At 43.7% G+C, this 14,442-nt stretch overlaps 2 protein-coding genes across 3 annotated transcripts; both read right to left on the reverse strand.

Moving 5' to 3' along the window:
* Positions 1-372: 372 nt before the first annotated feature.
* LOC116997561 (acyl-coenzyme A thioesterase 1-like) lies at positions 373-4,496 on the reverse strand. The gene is made up of 3 exons (XM_033062468.1): positions 3,918-4,496; positions 2,395-2,597; positions 373-1,358 (listed from the first exon to the last, which is right to left on the reverse strand). The coding sequence occupies exons 1-3, from the start codon at positions 4,369-4,371 to the stop codon at positions 756-758; spliced, it is 1,260 nt and encodes a 419-aa protein (XP_032918359.1). The 5' UTR covers positions 4,372-4,496; the 3' UTR covers positions 373-755.
* A 920-nt stretch (positions 4,497-5,416) lies between these two features.
* On the reverse strand, positions 5,417-13,993 carry JMJD7 (jumonji domain containing 7). Of its 2 annotated transcripts, none has more exons than XM_033062470.1 (8): positions 13,917-13,993; positions 13,231-13,384; positions 12,100-12,353; positions 11,568-11,624; positions 11,060-11,155; positions 8,734-8,810; positions 7,495-7,654; positions 5,417-6,110 (listed from the first exon to the last, which is right to left on the reverse strand). In XM_033062470.1, exons 1-8 carry the CDS (start codon positions 13,981-13,983, stop codon positions 6,022-6,024), a joined length of 954 nt encoding a protein of 317 aa, XP_032918361.1. In that variant the 5' UTR covers positions 13,984-13,993; the 3' UTR covers positions 5,417-6,021. The 2 variants fall into 2 exon arrangements, with proteins under 2 accessions (XP_032918361.1, XP_032918362.1); XM_033062471.1 differs by lacking the exon at positions 13,917-13,993 and adding an exon at positions 13,698-13,819.
* Between the last annotated feature and the right edge of the window lie 449 nt (positions 13,994-14,442).

Genomic DNA, 14,442 nt, shown 5'->3' on the forward strand with positions numbered 1-14,442 from the left:
ACACTAGGATTGTTCCTTAATGTATTGACAGGTGCACAGATGGTTGAAGGCTTCCTTCAGATAATCTCAAGCAAACTGTGCACACACAGACACACAGCACATTGCACTCACAGAGTAGTGCAGTGAAAATTTTACCCTAATACGGAACTTCTATAGAGTCAGCAGGCGACACAACCCAGGTAACCTGGGTAAGATTCACTCCTGGATTTTGAGATACTAGGGAAAAAAAATGTTACCACTGCACTTCAGATTAAGCCAGAAGAATGTCTCTTCCCTTAGCTGAGATCAGAACTACTGCAACCTTTTTACTAAAAATGGGAGAAAACAATATACCAGGAGGAAAGATGAGTGTGCTACAACAAAAGTGTGTTGTCCAACAAAAGTGCTGTTTATATCTAGGTTACTTAAAGGTGCAACGCTAAACCATTCAATGGAAAACTCCTCCTGTGAGAGTATTTCCTCTTATGAAAGGAGATGGTTGCATATTGAGGATAAAGATATCTCAGCACAAACGTAATTTAGATGATGGGATGCTGGGTTGTTTTTAGACTACAGATGGTGCCAGTCTACTGTGAAGGTGGGGCCAGAAGTCAACTGAAATTCAACTAAAAATGGGAAATTATTTGGGGAATGAGAATAAACAACTATGCAACAGTGGGATTTAGAGGAAGGCAGTCCAGGAAACTTCTGGTGAGTTTCCAAGATCCAGTGAGTGCTGAAATATCATCCCTAGCTAGCATCTACGACAGTTTCCACTACAGCTTACTCATAGGGATGTCTGAGTCCATCAAATGTTGCCAGAAAAAGGCCTGTATCCTGCGCCATGCATCTTCTTGTGCTCTAGCATGCTCTCTCCACTGCCCTCCCCAATGCACAAACATCCCAAGCACCCTGTGGATGGAAACTTTGCACAGAGGCAAGTATGGTGGCTCCAGGAGGTGCCCTGCTCCAGGATAGGAGTAAAACTCCACTTGCCGGCCGTGCTGCTGAAGGCGCTGAACAGCATCCCGGCAATAGAGGTCACTCTTCCAGTTCATGTCATCCAGGCCAGACAAGAAGAGGAACTTGGCTAAGGACTTCTCCACAGGAATGCGACAATCCCAAGTTGCTGGGTCCATATGATCGTCTAAGACATCTGAAAAATCTACTAGTCCAGACTCATCACTGATCTTCATCCTCCCCAAGTCATATGGGTGAACAGGAAGAGTGAAACCATTCCCTTTCAGGGGAATGAAGGAGTTAAAGCAACTTCCAGATATGCTGACAGCTGCCTTGATGCCAGGTAGAAATGTGGCCATGGAAAGGGCTAGATCACCTCCTTTAGACAAGCCCAAAACACCAATCCCAGTATCTTTCACCTGAAACAAAATGAGTAAAACAGTATTATTAACTACTCTCTAGTTCCTGAGCTGACATAACCTCTCCAGTTCTGCTTTCTCACTCATCCAACTATGAGCACTCATATTTTACCCTTTCCTCTCTCTGTTCAGGTTATGTTACTCCCTCATCTATCCCTCTGCTGAGCCTCCAAAAGAGTGACTATGAACGCTACAGCTCCTCAACATTTCCCCTCCTGTAACACATTTGCCTCCTGGTGACCTGTATAGACAAAGCATCCTTGCTCCCTCCACATCCCAGGTCAGCCTGCTCTCAGTACAGTGTCTCCTACTGCTCCTCTCTCCAAGCCACTTTTTCCTGGGTTTCCTTGCATTGGATTTCTTCATAGCAGTTTCTTCTATACTCTCCTACAGCTGTTGTCTTCTGTTTTGTCTTGGAAGACATAATCTTCATTATACCTAAGGCTAAGTGAACCCAATAGCTGTTTAAATCAACTTATTTTTAGTGAACGCCCTTCACATTTAATTCTAGATGTTTCAGAGCTCTCTGAGGAACAAGACAAACAAGCAAGACTGAATTCTGATCTCACAGTGTCTACAATACCAGTGTCCATGTGATAGAAAGTAAATAACTTTTCAAAACAAATACAGATTAAGTAGCATTGCATTAACATTTTAAATGCTACTTGGTTTCTCTTGGTCACTTTTGGGTTAAGTATGATGATACACTGCTATAAAATGTCCTTCTTGTCCCACACACTTGTTCAAATACAGTCTCAACTTCTTAAGATGCCACACCTCCAGTGCTACAACTGTAAAGGATTCTGTTGTTAGAGTGTTTTATTATTGTCCTGCAAAACTTACTCAGAATCAAAAGCCTGCAATATCTCAGAAACAGTAAAAAAGCCAGTGGATTTTTTCCCTTCTAAAATCTTTAAAGACTAGTAAAACTAGTAAAAAACTATTTCCTGCTTAAGCAATTTTGTACTTCTAGTCTAGGAACCAATTAGCAAACTGGAAAACAGTTTCAGGAAGAGCACCAGAATACGTCTCTTACCTGCTGCTGCTTCCGCAAAAAGTTGACAGCCTCCTCAAAATAGCTCAGTTCAAGAATCTGTGGCATAGCAGGGATATCTTCAAAGGACATGTAAGCAAGAGCCAGAGTCACAAAGCCTCTGCTAGCCAGGAGACTTGCTCTGTATTCAATAAGACCTCCTCCAGATCCATACAAATCAATAAGTCCAGGGAATGGGCCAGGTCCTGCAATGAAAGAAGGCTATACATAACCAAAAGAAAAGTTTCTATGGGTGTCCTTTGGTGGTGCCCCCTCAGCACACATCAGGACAGTAGATAGCGGAAGAAAATCATCCTCTGAAGCTTTTCATGGTGGGTATCTTTCTTAGGAATGCACAAAATTACTCTAAGGACATGAATTTGCACATTCCTTTTCTCTCTTAGGAACTCATTGTGTGAAGTTCACACGTTGGACATCCTTCTCTCACCCTGAATTTCAGCTGGCATTGGCCTACAAGTCCTCAGGCCACTGATGATCAATGAAGAAATAATGCTACTGCAGGAATTGCTCTTCCTTATGAACTATGCTAGCAGCTATGCCATGGAGGGGATACTTGGGTTATTAAAGATACAAATGCCAGAACTGACCTGTGCCAATTCAGACTTCAATAAGATCTGAATAACTATCCCTGAGCTCCTTAGCTCTCCTGCAGCAATAGGACCTTCCTTTCCTGATGTTGGTCTGCCCATTCTCATAGCCAGATTTCCCTTACAAGATGTGGTGCTGCTTCAGCTACAAAGGACGGACTGTTAATTATAGAGCAAGATAGCAATGTTTAAGTGCCATTCAAGGAACAGAAACATTTCAGGCTTAAAACAGCTTTGCAGAGGATCCATTCTCAGCACTGTCTGTGTACAGAGTTGTAAAATACAGCAGCTGTTTAATTAAAGAACTTGCTTTTCCCATTTGTCTCCCATCTCCCTAAGTATCCCATGCAGTCCAGCAGCTCATTCAAGAAGAGACTTCTTTCCTTGGCTTTTCCTTAGCGAAAGAGAGACACAGAGAGACAGGTCCAGAACCTGCAGGAAGATGTGTAGCAGCTGCTGAGGGCATGGATATTCAGCTTAGGCTTGCTGCAGCCTGAGTCCAGTGTTCCCACCATACCTTGCCATTCTTCACTCCACAGCCAGAGCTGTCACGCACCACAGCTCTGCCAAGGACCAGGGGCCTTTTTGTCCTGTCAGCTAAACACAAAAGCTAAGAAATAAACATACTTTTTGACAAAGCTCTCATTGCAGGAGAGGTCAAGGCACTCAACTAGAACAACCAGGAGACACCTTGTGTTACCACTGCTGCCCTCCCTGCACCACCATTCCCCTGCTTTGGTCCTTGCCCCGCCTGGGCAAGACCTGCTCCTCTTTGCTCTGCTGTGAAGATCCAGGTACCTGGAGCAGGCACAGGCTGAGGGAAGTGTTGGCTGAGGCTTTGCTGTGGGTTGCCGAGTGCATTCAGGGACCACGGGGTGTCAGTCATACTTGGAAAACCAGAATGGAATCAAAACTCACCGGGAGGGAGGAAGAGGGTTGCTCTGAGACGACCTTCTCTGACCGAAATCCTCTTCACCCCCTCTCCTAAAAACCATCGTTCATTGGTGCATTTTCCCAGCAAGCGGCTCATGTCCCCATGGCCCTCATACACTTCCAAGTCCACATTGAAAGGGGTCAGGACGTTCCTCTTTGCCAGCCGCTTATAGGGCGTTTTGGACTGCAGAGCCCAGAGCAGCCCCATCGGCTCCACTCCCAAATAGCTGCCCCCCAGGGCCGGGGAGCGGCTGAGGTCCAGCTCCCCGCTGTTCCCAGCCCTGTAGAGAGCGTGTGCTTGGAAAAGCTCGCCGCTCTCGTCCAGCAGGCTGGCTCGGAGCGTGACCGCCTGCTGCGGCTGCAGACCGGCCACACGGATCTGCACAGGGTCATCGAACAGGCACCGGAGGGAGGGCAGCACGGACACCCGCGCAGCCATCCCGGCCCGGCCGCACGGAGAGATGCTGCCCTTCTCTGGGGCCAGACCGGGCACCTGCGGGAGACACGAGTCCCGGCAAACTGTCCCTGCTCGGGATCAAAGCTCTGCTCAAAGTCCAGGAGCGATCATCGTGACCGCTTCCTGCAGGCGGCCGGCAGGGCTGCTGGGACACGTAGTCCAGAGCGCGCCGCCCTGCAGCTCCCGGCTCGGGTGGCATCGGCCACTTGCCCGGGCGCAAGCTGCCACGTGTTCTTGGCGACTGCTGTTACTTCGGATTACAGAGAGAGACTAAATTTAAAACCCCAAAGCAGCAAAAAGAAATATCCAAATTGCCGCGCCCCACAGCTGCGGGAAATTCCATATTTGACTGCGGAACTGGCTTGGGAACCTTTGCCAGGGCACAGTAAACACGAACAAGCCGGAAAGCCTAAGGAGCGTGACACCTTAATCTAGGCACGAAACAAAGCCTGCTCTTGATCCCTCTCAAGCTTTCTGCAATGTAGGGTAACCACCACGAGTCAAAATGAAACTTCATGTTATAACTATGTTTGTTTAGAAAAACAAAAGAACAGACAAAGTAAAACAATTACTATACTTTTCTTCCCAATTATTCATTTCCCCCATATTGACAATGTTTCTAATGAACTGTGAAGATTTGACAATGAACACCAGCTTTAGGTTTTCATAAACAACAGTACTACATTTTTGCAATGTCTGTGAATTTAACAGCCTGCTAGTCCTACCCTGGGGGTTTCAGACGTGTGAGTAGTCTCATTCCATTCTGTGGAAATACAGATAGGAATCATGGCTGTTTGAACCGGGCTCCTGCTTCAAACAGCTTGCATGACCATGCACTGTGCAGCAATTAACGGTAAAGGGATGAAAGAATCAATGAGTTTACAAGCTGCAGAATCACACCTCATGCCGTGAGACCATAGATATCCAGACTGATTTCAGATCTGGCAGGGCGACTCTAAAACCATCCCTCAGGGTGCAAGAAATGCAGTTATGTTAAAATACAACCGTGAAAAGAAACAAACAGCAATAAAAATGTGTTGCTTTTATTGGAAAATAGCCAACATTGACTTTTGCATATACTCCTAGATGTCCTTCAGCCATTATCTACTTTGGGGGAAAAAAAATTAAATAGTACAGAAATAAGCTTTAAACTGACCTATTTATTGCAGAAGTTGTAGATTCTCACCATCAAAACACCACAGCCACTGAACTTAGAGAATTACAACAGACCTTTGTCTTAAGCAGAATGCATACATTAGACTGTTGCAGCCTGATCATTGTCTGCTTGGGTTGTTACAAAAACAATCTGTAGATCTGAAGAAACAGGGCTTCCATTTTGGGATTTTCAAAACCTGGATTGTCTCCCTTCACATTTTATTTTGCTCACCCGAGGTAACATGCAAAGGACTAAAAGTCCTATTACCAAAGTTCTACTCACAAGCCAAAAAATCTGACCAATTGATATGGATTCTGAAACCAAGTAAAATAGCCACGATGTGTTCAGCAGACATTGTTGACCATAATTTAAAGTTCAGTTCTTTTTGGGGGAATCATGTTTGTACTCCAGTCACAGATGCTGATGATTGTATCATATCAGAAACAGACATCACAAGCTCGAGCCTCCCACCTTTGCTATAGCATTTTCACAGTTTTTGTGAGGCAATCTAGTAGTTGATAATAGCTGTATTTAATGTCATATTCCATGTCATACCAATAATTCACTGAGGAGACAAGAAAAGGGAAAAACATTTTAAGGTTAGAATGTAATGATTTACAAATGTGTTCATAGACTGTTTTGCACGGTCCAGTTAGTACAGGCTTTTCCTTATTACTGACTGAACTTTGAAATGAGCAAAGCCTTGACTACAGACAAAAACAATGTAAGCAAACAGCTGAGTTCTTCAACAGTGGAGCCAATGCAACTTTGTCTTAACACAAACCAACTTCAGACTCTATACCGGAGATTCATTGAAGCAGAAGATGGCAAAACAGCTTAGGAGCAGTATGCTTCTATTTAGACAAAAAATACCAAACTGCAAAGTTTAATATCTGTATGGGAACCTCTCTTCCTGCGTAAAGGATGGCAAATTCACCACTACTTCACAGTGTTCATCAATCAGACAGTGCTTTAATTCTCTTTCTCTTGCTAATTTTGTGGTATGTCTCCTAGGAAAATGAACCCATGCACTGTAATATTGGACTAATGCTTCTTGGAGGAGGATATGCTCCAGCTTCTGACATTCACCAGACTAGACCCAGACAATATTGATTTTTCAAGTGCATACAGACTGTACTGCAGTTAGCAGACTAAAGGACGAATAAACTCAAACTCTAGGTATTTCCACAAAACAGAAGGGAAAAAAGTGGCCAGAGCTTGCAGCTGGAAACAACCCTACTTTTTAAAAAAAAATCCTTTAAGTACTGATGCAGCAGCACTGGGGAAAACAAAGCAGAATTACTGCTTTACTGCTAGATTGCCTTTTTATCACAGAATCACAAGAACTGAAAAAACGGTTTGCAATATTTGCAGTGTTACACAAACACTAATGTCACACTGTTCAAAATAACTTTTTTCCTTGAACAGCATTATCAGGATTATTCCAGACAAAGGACAAGTAAAAATTCCAGCAAAAATCTCTTCTCAGAACTTGAAAAACTTGCACAACATAACAATAATATTTTGCTCCATCTCCATCCCTCCCTATGTATCAAATGAGCACTGATTAAAAATCTGGAATTCACCTGGGGAGAGAAGTAAAAAAGGAGATAGAGAGAGGATGATAAATCCTGCTAAGAAACTGATGACGAGACTTTTGTTAAGTGCAAAAACAACCTTATTAGCAAGGCAAGAAACTGGGTCAGAGCAAATTTCAGCTCGTATGAAAACAGTCTCTCTTCCATGTTGTGTTGACAAAGCAATGAATTACAAGCAAAACAGGCTGCAAGGAGGCAGCCCCATGGGATCTGTCAAGATTGTTGTTCCCACCTGCACGAAGCCAGATAACCTTAAAGGAACCTTTGCTCCCACTGATGCTTTGCTGTGGAACATTTACCTGCACACCCACCACAGTTCAAAAACGTATCTGGAAATACTGTCTGTTTTACCTGCAATACAGCCATGTGATTGCTGAACATGGTGGAACCAGAGGGAAGGTAGATATAACATCTCGCCAGCTTTCACTGTACACTGCAAAGGTTTTGCCTGAGCATACTCTGGATACAGTTCTAGATCTGGGTTCAAGGGGTCCAGAGGGATCCAGGGCACCTAAAGGCAAGAGAGTGTGTATATGTATATATATATGTATACTGACTCTGGTAAAAAAATTCAGCAAGCTTGCAGAAAAACAACTGAAAATCAAACTCACTAGGTTACAAAACATGTACTTTGTCTAGCAAAACATGTACAGCTACACAGCTTTCCACATTCAATTGGGAATAGGTCAAGGATGCAAAGATGTGCCTCCTTCAGTGACGCATTTCTGATCAGAAAAAAGGTAATAAACGTCATCCACGAAACTGCAGTCTCGTGGCATTCTTTCAAAACACCTCCAGCCCCCTAAGTTGCTTGTTCCTCTAAAATTCAGTACTAAAACCCTTTATCTACACCACTCTTTTTAGAAACTCCTTTCCTCTTCTTTAGCTCTCTGGTGCAATTTTTACTCCCAGCAGCTAAAACACTTCTCATTGCTGGGAAGTCCTTCTTGCCTGCATTAATTCTTTCTCTGCCCTACAGAATTATAAATCTCAGCATTCTAACCTTGCTGCATTACATGAATGAGATGCCATGAGCACTACTCTGGAAACAGAGAACAAGCCCCAGTTCAAGTTCTGTACATTGCTCACACTTTGCAGAGGCAAAAGGCAAGAGATTAATATTCTGCTGAGATTTGTAAAGTGCCTCCAGATCTAAATGTTTCAATCAAATAAATATTGTTAGTATAAGCAAATGCAACTTATTCATTTGGACAGGTATGTTTTATTGCACTGGGTGATACTACTGTGGACCTGAGTAGAAGGTTAAAAGAAAGTTTATGTAGAGGGGTCTATTTCAGGCAAAATTAAATCAATTCATTTATTGTTGATGCATTCAAAAGTTCTTTAGTGGATCTATTCAAGTCTGGTACAAGGCAACACTATGATATTAACAGTTTAAAGTGTGCAGCAAAAGATTTTTCTGGAAGCTAGGTATCCTTTGGAAATAGTAAAATACAAGTGAAATATTTGGGCATTCTCTTCCCAATAATGAAGGATTTCTAAATATCGATCAATATGCTTAGTTTGAAGGCTCAGTAATGCCCCAAACTCTCCACACTGTATTAACTGCATTCTTGATAAACTTTTTACCTTCTCTGCAGTCTTCTCATCCACAATTTCAAATGAACCATCTTCTGATACATGGTAGGTTGCTGGCTGATAGAGCTCTGGAACCGGAGAAAGAATTGAATTACACAATTCAGAGAACTTAATGGCAGTGCATGTCACACATTCCCCAAGAAAAATTAATACAAAACCATTTTCAACTTACTGTACTTACTATCCTTCCCTTTTTCCATTTAAAATTTTATCCACTTTCTTAATATACCTTTTTTCAGTCAGTCTGAATAAAACTTATTCTCCTTCAAGCCCATTTGTATCCCAGTCCTATTTTGTTGCAGTAACTTTCTTCTTTCCTTTTCAGAAGTCATAAATACACACCTGACATACACATCATTCTATAGCTGGGGGTTTCATCTTAGGTCAGTCTACCAAAGAAGCACTCACAAGAGTTATTAGTGGCTTGTGGCCAGTCTCTCACATCTAATTTTAATTGATAGGGCTCATCGATTGCTTCAGATACTGCTGGTTGCTTTTCTTTCATTGCTTCAGCACATGTGGTTTCCTAAGCCCTCCCTTGAGATAATTTCTCTTCATTAATTAACCTAATGCTCAAAAAGATGGAATTCTCTTTTTACTACACACTATGAAATGTAAGCATTATATCTGTTCTATGCTTTAACAGTAACTTGGTTTACAAAGCAGGACTCCTACAGCACATATGTATTTCATACATTCACGTACATACACCACCACCTGTCCAAGAAAGGAGGAGATGGGGTTGTTCAGCCTGGAGAAGAGAAGGTGCTGGGAAATCCTTATTGTGACCTTCCAGTACCTAAAAGGGAGGTGTAAGAAAGACAGGAGGACTTTTTACCAAGGCCAGGACAAAGGGTTAATGGTATCAAACTGAGACAGGGTGGATTTAGATTATATAAAAGGAAGAATTTTTTAACAATGAGGGTAATGAGGCACTGGAACAGGTTCCCCAGACAAGCTGTGGATGCCTTGTCCCTGGAAGTGTTCAAGGTCAGGCTGGATGGAGCTTTAAGTAATTTGGTCTATTGAATGGCAGGGGCATTGACTCAATGATCTTCAAGGTCCCTTCTAACCCAAACCATTCTGTGATCCTATGACTTCAAGGTTGTAAACAAAATAAAAACAGTAAAAAAAATATTGTAGCAGGATACATCTAGCCAAAATTACATTTGCATCATAGCACTCTGCATCCACTTAGTCTGATGGTTTGAAAGGCAAGGAATGGGAAAATTCAGTCTTCAGCGTAAAGTTAAGCTGTTCATCTTCTAGACTACACTGCAAAAGTAACTACTGCTGGGCACATAGGAAAGCAACATAAAGAGGCAGTGTGAAGCAATGCTGCCATGAGAATCTTTTTCATCATCTCTCAGTTTTCAGAGATTCAATTAGTAGTTTGAATATTTCATTAAAATACAACTAATTTTTTAGCTTCCTGTCTTTTTTTTTTTCCTAGAGAAAAGCAGGTAGGCAGAATCCAAGCCTGTAAAACATCAAAGATGACATGCTACAACACTGACAAAATACTTAAATAATTTAAATATTCTAAAGTTGAAGAGACTGCTATGAGTTTCACAGAATCAATTCGGTTGAAAAAGACATCAAGCCATGAGATTTGAGATCACCCGAGATCATCAAGTCCAAGCTACAATTGAACAGCACCTTGTCAACTAAACCACGGCACTCCACATTCAGTCTTTCCTTAATCACCTCTAGGCACATGCCTCCACCATCCCTCTGGGCAGTCCATTTCAGTATCTAATCACTCTTTATATGAAGAAATTCTTCCCAGTGTCCAGTCTAAACCTCCCCTGGGCACAACTTGAGACCATTACATCTCCCGTTGTCATTGGTTGCCTGGGAGAAGAGCATGACCCCCATCTGGGTACAACCTCCTTTCAGGGAGTTCTAGAGAGTGATAAGTTCTCTCCCAAGTCTCCTTTTCTCCAGGCTAAAAAAGCCCGGCTCCCTCAGCTGCTCCTCATAGGAATTGCCCTCTGGAACCTTCACCAGCTTTAACTCTCCTTTCAACTCGTTTCAGTATCTAAATGTCCTACTGGAATCGAGTGGCCCAGAACTGGACATAAGACTCAAGATGTGAATCAATGAGCTCATTATTGAGGAAAACCTGGCCTCAGAATAAAATTTATATTACAAACTACCTGCAGCATGAAATAGAAGAAATTTCTGTTCACACTGGAATGTGTAACACTGCATAAAGATCAAAATGTTACCACTGCTTCCTTTTTTTCACATCTTTCAGTGTTTTAGGCTGTCCTCCTTCCAACCTTCAGACACATTGCACAGCAAAATGATGTACCATATGGGATGAAGGGACGGTCACTTGGTGGATGCAGTAGAAAATGTTTCTCTCCAGATATCACACAGTACAAGTTCTCATAATGGTCTTTATGTACTAGGATTGAGGGAAAAAAAAAAAAGAGAAACGTGGAGAAAGACAGAAAATCATAGCTATTTCCTTCTCTGCAGCAAAAACTACAGTAAACTGAAAGTATCAGCTTTCCTTGTTATTATCAGGCTGCTTTTTCCTCTTGCAGTGGGAAAGTCACAATATCATGCTGTAGCAAATTCATTCAATGAAGCAAATTATCAGTGCCTTGCCTGACACAATGCCAGGTAGATGCACCCAGAGACACAGCAGCAGGAGGCTGCAGAAAGGCAGAATAAAGAATGCAAAAAAAGCATGTTAAAACAGAACTGCCATGTCAGAAAAAGTGCACCATTCTTCTGAGCCACTGACTCAAAACAAGCCAGCTTAAACTTGTGCTGAAATCACCAGAAGATTTACAGTGATACAGGATACGTACAAGATGTCACAGCAGCTGCCTCCCCAAGCCAGAAATTCACAGCATCAGGCTTCTTCCCTGTATGGTTAGGGAAAAGAGATGTTGACAACAACAACACAAAATTGTCATTTTTAAAAGCATGTTAAATAATTTTCTGCCAATTTCTGCCTTATCCCTTCCTTCATAACTATGACAGATTTCATTGCAAATAGCACTCTGTGAACAACAGTAATCTCCTTCTACACTGCAAACACTGAGTCAAAACACTAGTCTAGATCAGAGAAAAGCCACTCAATGTAAAGAAGAGTTGTATGACATTTTTTTCAGTTGTGAGGCTCCCAATACACAACAGAGATACTGATTCCAGAGTGATCTAGCTCCAAAACTTGGATTACTCCATTAGGTATTTTACCACTTCTGCTTTCTGAAACAATGAAACCAAACTGAGTTGTGGCATTCAGAAAGAGAAGTATTCACCAAGTAGTACCTAGTGTGACTGTTTTAAAGCTCCGTGCAAAATATTTACTGAATATGAGAGAAACAGAGGGTTTACCCAGTGCCTCACTCATCCACGGTATGTCAGGCTGCACATCACAGATAAGTTCAGGAAACTCCTCAGTGAGGTTTGAACACTGCTTCTGCACATAGAATACGTTGGGAGAGGTCACTTTCTTCTCCACAATGTCCAAAAAGTCCATGAAAGGCATTTGGCGCTCCTCTGGCATGACAAAACGGTCCTGAAACACTGCATCTGCATAACCATTTGGTGTCACTGCCACACTCACCACCTTGGGACCTACCACCTCCCTGCAAGACAAACCAAAAGTTATATCCAGGCCTGCAATTAGCTCTTATATTACATACTGGTTATTTTTAAAGTAAGTTTCAAGGGCAGCAAAAATAAAATGCCTGTCTTTCCATGGATGGGTGTCTCTAGGTTAGACATTCTGCTGTCTGGTAAGGACTCTGGCATTCTGCTCCAATTGCTCCCTGCACTCAAGGCAAATCCAGCTTCTTTTCCCTGTCTGAATTCTCTCCTGACAGGACAGTTCACAATGGAACTCTTTTCCTCCAAGCAGACAGAGGGTCCTCTTCAGCCACCTTTTTTCACCAAGCATGGCAGAGCTTAATATTATCATGGCCATTCAACTCAGCCAAATCCAAGGTTTCACATATCCAAAAGCAACTGAGCAGTGAGAAGGGGTGGGCACAAACTGATAGATACACACCCCATGAGGCTAACAGTCCTTAGTTCCATAAGATATTTAGCTTTAAACCCCACAGAATTAGATCTGACCCACAGATTTTCAGTCTAACCATAAATCCTCTCTTAAAGAAGGACTTTTCTTTAAAATTTCAATTATTGTTTAAATGCTCATCATTTAGTTTTTTTGAGGTGTGCTCAGTCACAAACAAGTCAGTCTGTTCTTACAGTGCTACAGCCCTGCTCCAGCTGGGTGGGTTTTAATAGCCTGAGTCTGTTGGATGCACACAGCCAAAAAAACCCACCCTCCTGGCTGCATCAGAACTGGGAGGGCACCTGATCTTGGGGAGACTGAATGCCTTCATACAGAACCAGGAAGAACTGAGCCAATCATACACATAAAAGCAAAGATTAGCCAAGGGGGTTTTAGTGAGGTCACCCGAAATTGAACACCAGTCCTGCTCCACAGCTCGCTCATACCTGAGATACGCTGAGGTCCATTTCTTCAGAGCCGGCCAGTGGCTGATGGCGTTGCGAATGATGCAGGGTTTATTCGGACTCACCCACTCTCGATAAAACTCCAGTGGGGACGGAGGCCTATCCAGATAGGGTATGGACTCCGGCCAGCCCAGCTCTGTCCAGGCAAACAACAAGCAGCGTTATTCAGCACCCCGAGACAAGCACCCCTGCCAGCACACAGGCTTCACCTGCCTCACCACGCTGACACCGAGCAGCGCCCCCCCACATCCCGAGTCCCTCTGTTAAAACCCAGACAGTGTTTGGGGCTTTTCAGAGACAGATGGAAACCTCAGGCCAGCGCCTGAGGATAAAGGGATACGGGGCCTGTGCTACAGGAAATGCAGTTCCCATGCAGAGGATACTACAGGAAGATTTTTTGGAAGCTGGAATAGTGCTTTGTTTTGCTACTTTATACACAGAAAAACAACCATTAAAAGACCGATTTCCCGAGTTTCGCTTCATTTTTGCGGCGGCCTCTCTGTTTCGCCGTGACCTCGGAACCCCGATGCCGGCAGCACAGCGGGCGCCGCTGATGGCCCCGCGCCGCTGCCGCCGGCGGGCCCAGCCCTACTGCCCGGCCCAGCCCCACTGCCCGGCCCGGGCGGGGTCACCGCGGCCTCCCCCGCCCCGCTCCGCCCCGCGCTCACCGCGGGCCTCCCGCGGGAAGGCGGCCAGGCAGCCCCTCACGGCCCGCAGCGCCGCGCCCTCCGCCATGCGCGGCCCGCCCGGCCCCGCCGCGCTTCCCGCCCCTATCCCCGCCCAGCCCCTCCCCCGGAACACCAACCGCGGGCCAGCTCGGTAACAAACGGTCACGTTTTTATTGAAACAGTTTAAGACACGAAGTACAAATGGATACAGAGTTAAAAACAGCTCCCTGGGGAGCCTCACAGTGCAAAAAAAAAAAAAAAAAAAAAAAAACAAAAAAAAAACCACCAAACGCCCCCCCTCAAAGAAAAAAGAAAAAAAAAACCGCCGACAAACGGAATTTTAAATTCTTTCCCCAAATAATAATTAAAAAAAAAGACAAAGTATTATTTTAGCTAAAGCCAAAAGTATAAAAACACGCGTTTATAAATAAAGCAGGAAGGGGTTTGTTCGCGTTCGGAAGGAGTGAGGGAGAAGGGCAGTGCAGGAAGGGGAGCAGGGGGTAGGTGCCTGCCCGCAGTGACACGA

The sequence above is a fragment of the Catharus ustulatus genome, chromosome 6 (assembly GCF_009819885.2).
Source record: "Catharus ustulatus isolate bCatUst1 chromosome 6, bCatUst1.pri.v2, whole genome shotgun sequence".
In the NCBI taxonomy this organism is placed as follows: Eukaryota; Metazoa; Chordata; class Aves; order Passeriformes; family Turdidae; genus Catharus; species Catharus ustulatus.

What these genes read in the sequence shown, in the direction of transcription:
- JMJD7 (XM_033062470.1), bottom strand. Translation starts at nt 13,983, where the DNA reads ATGGCGGAGGGCGCGGCGCTGCGGGCCGTGAGGGGCTGCCTGGCCGCC. An exon ending in GGCAGCTGCTGTGACATCTT is followed by an intron (nt 11,156 to 11,567) that starts GTACGTATCCTG and finishes CCTCAATCCTAG; the next exon opens with TACATAAAGACCATTATGAG. An exon ending in ATCACATGGCTGTATTGCAG is followed by an intron (nt 6,111 to 7,494) that starts GTAAAACAGACA and finishes TTGTCTCCTCAG; the next exon opens with TGAATTATTGGTATGACATG.
- LOC116997561 (XM_033062468.1), bottom strand. Translation starts at nt 4,371, where the DNA reads ATGGCTGCGCGGGTGTCCGTGCTGCCCTCCCTCCGGTGCCTGTTCGAT. An exon ending in AACCCTCTTCCTCCCTCCCG is followed by an intron (nt 2,598 to 3,917) that starts GTGAGTTTTGAT and finishes CTTTCATTGCAG; the next exon opens with GACCTGGCCCATTCCCTGGA. An exon ending in TTTTGCGGAAGCAGCAGCAG is followed by an intron (nt 1,359 to 2,394) that starts GTAAGAGACGTA and finishes ATTTTGTTTCAG; the next exon opens with GTGAAAGATACTGGGATTGG.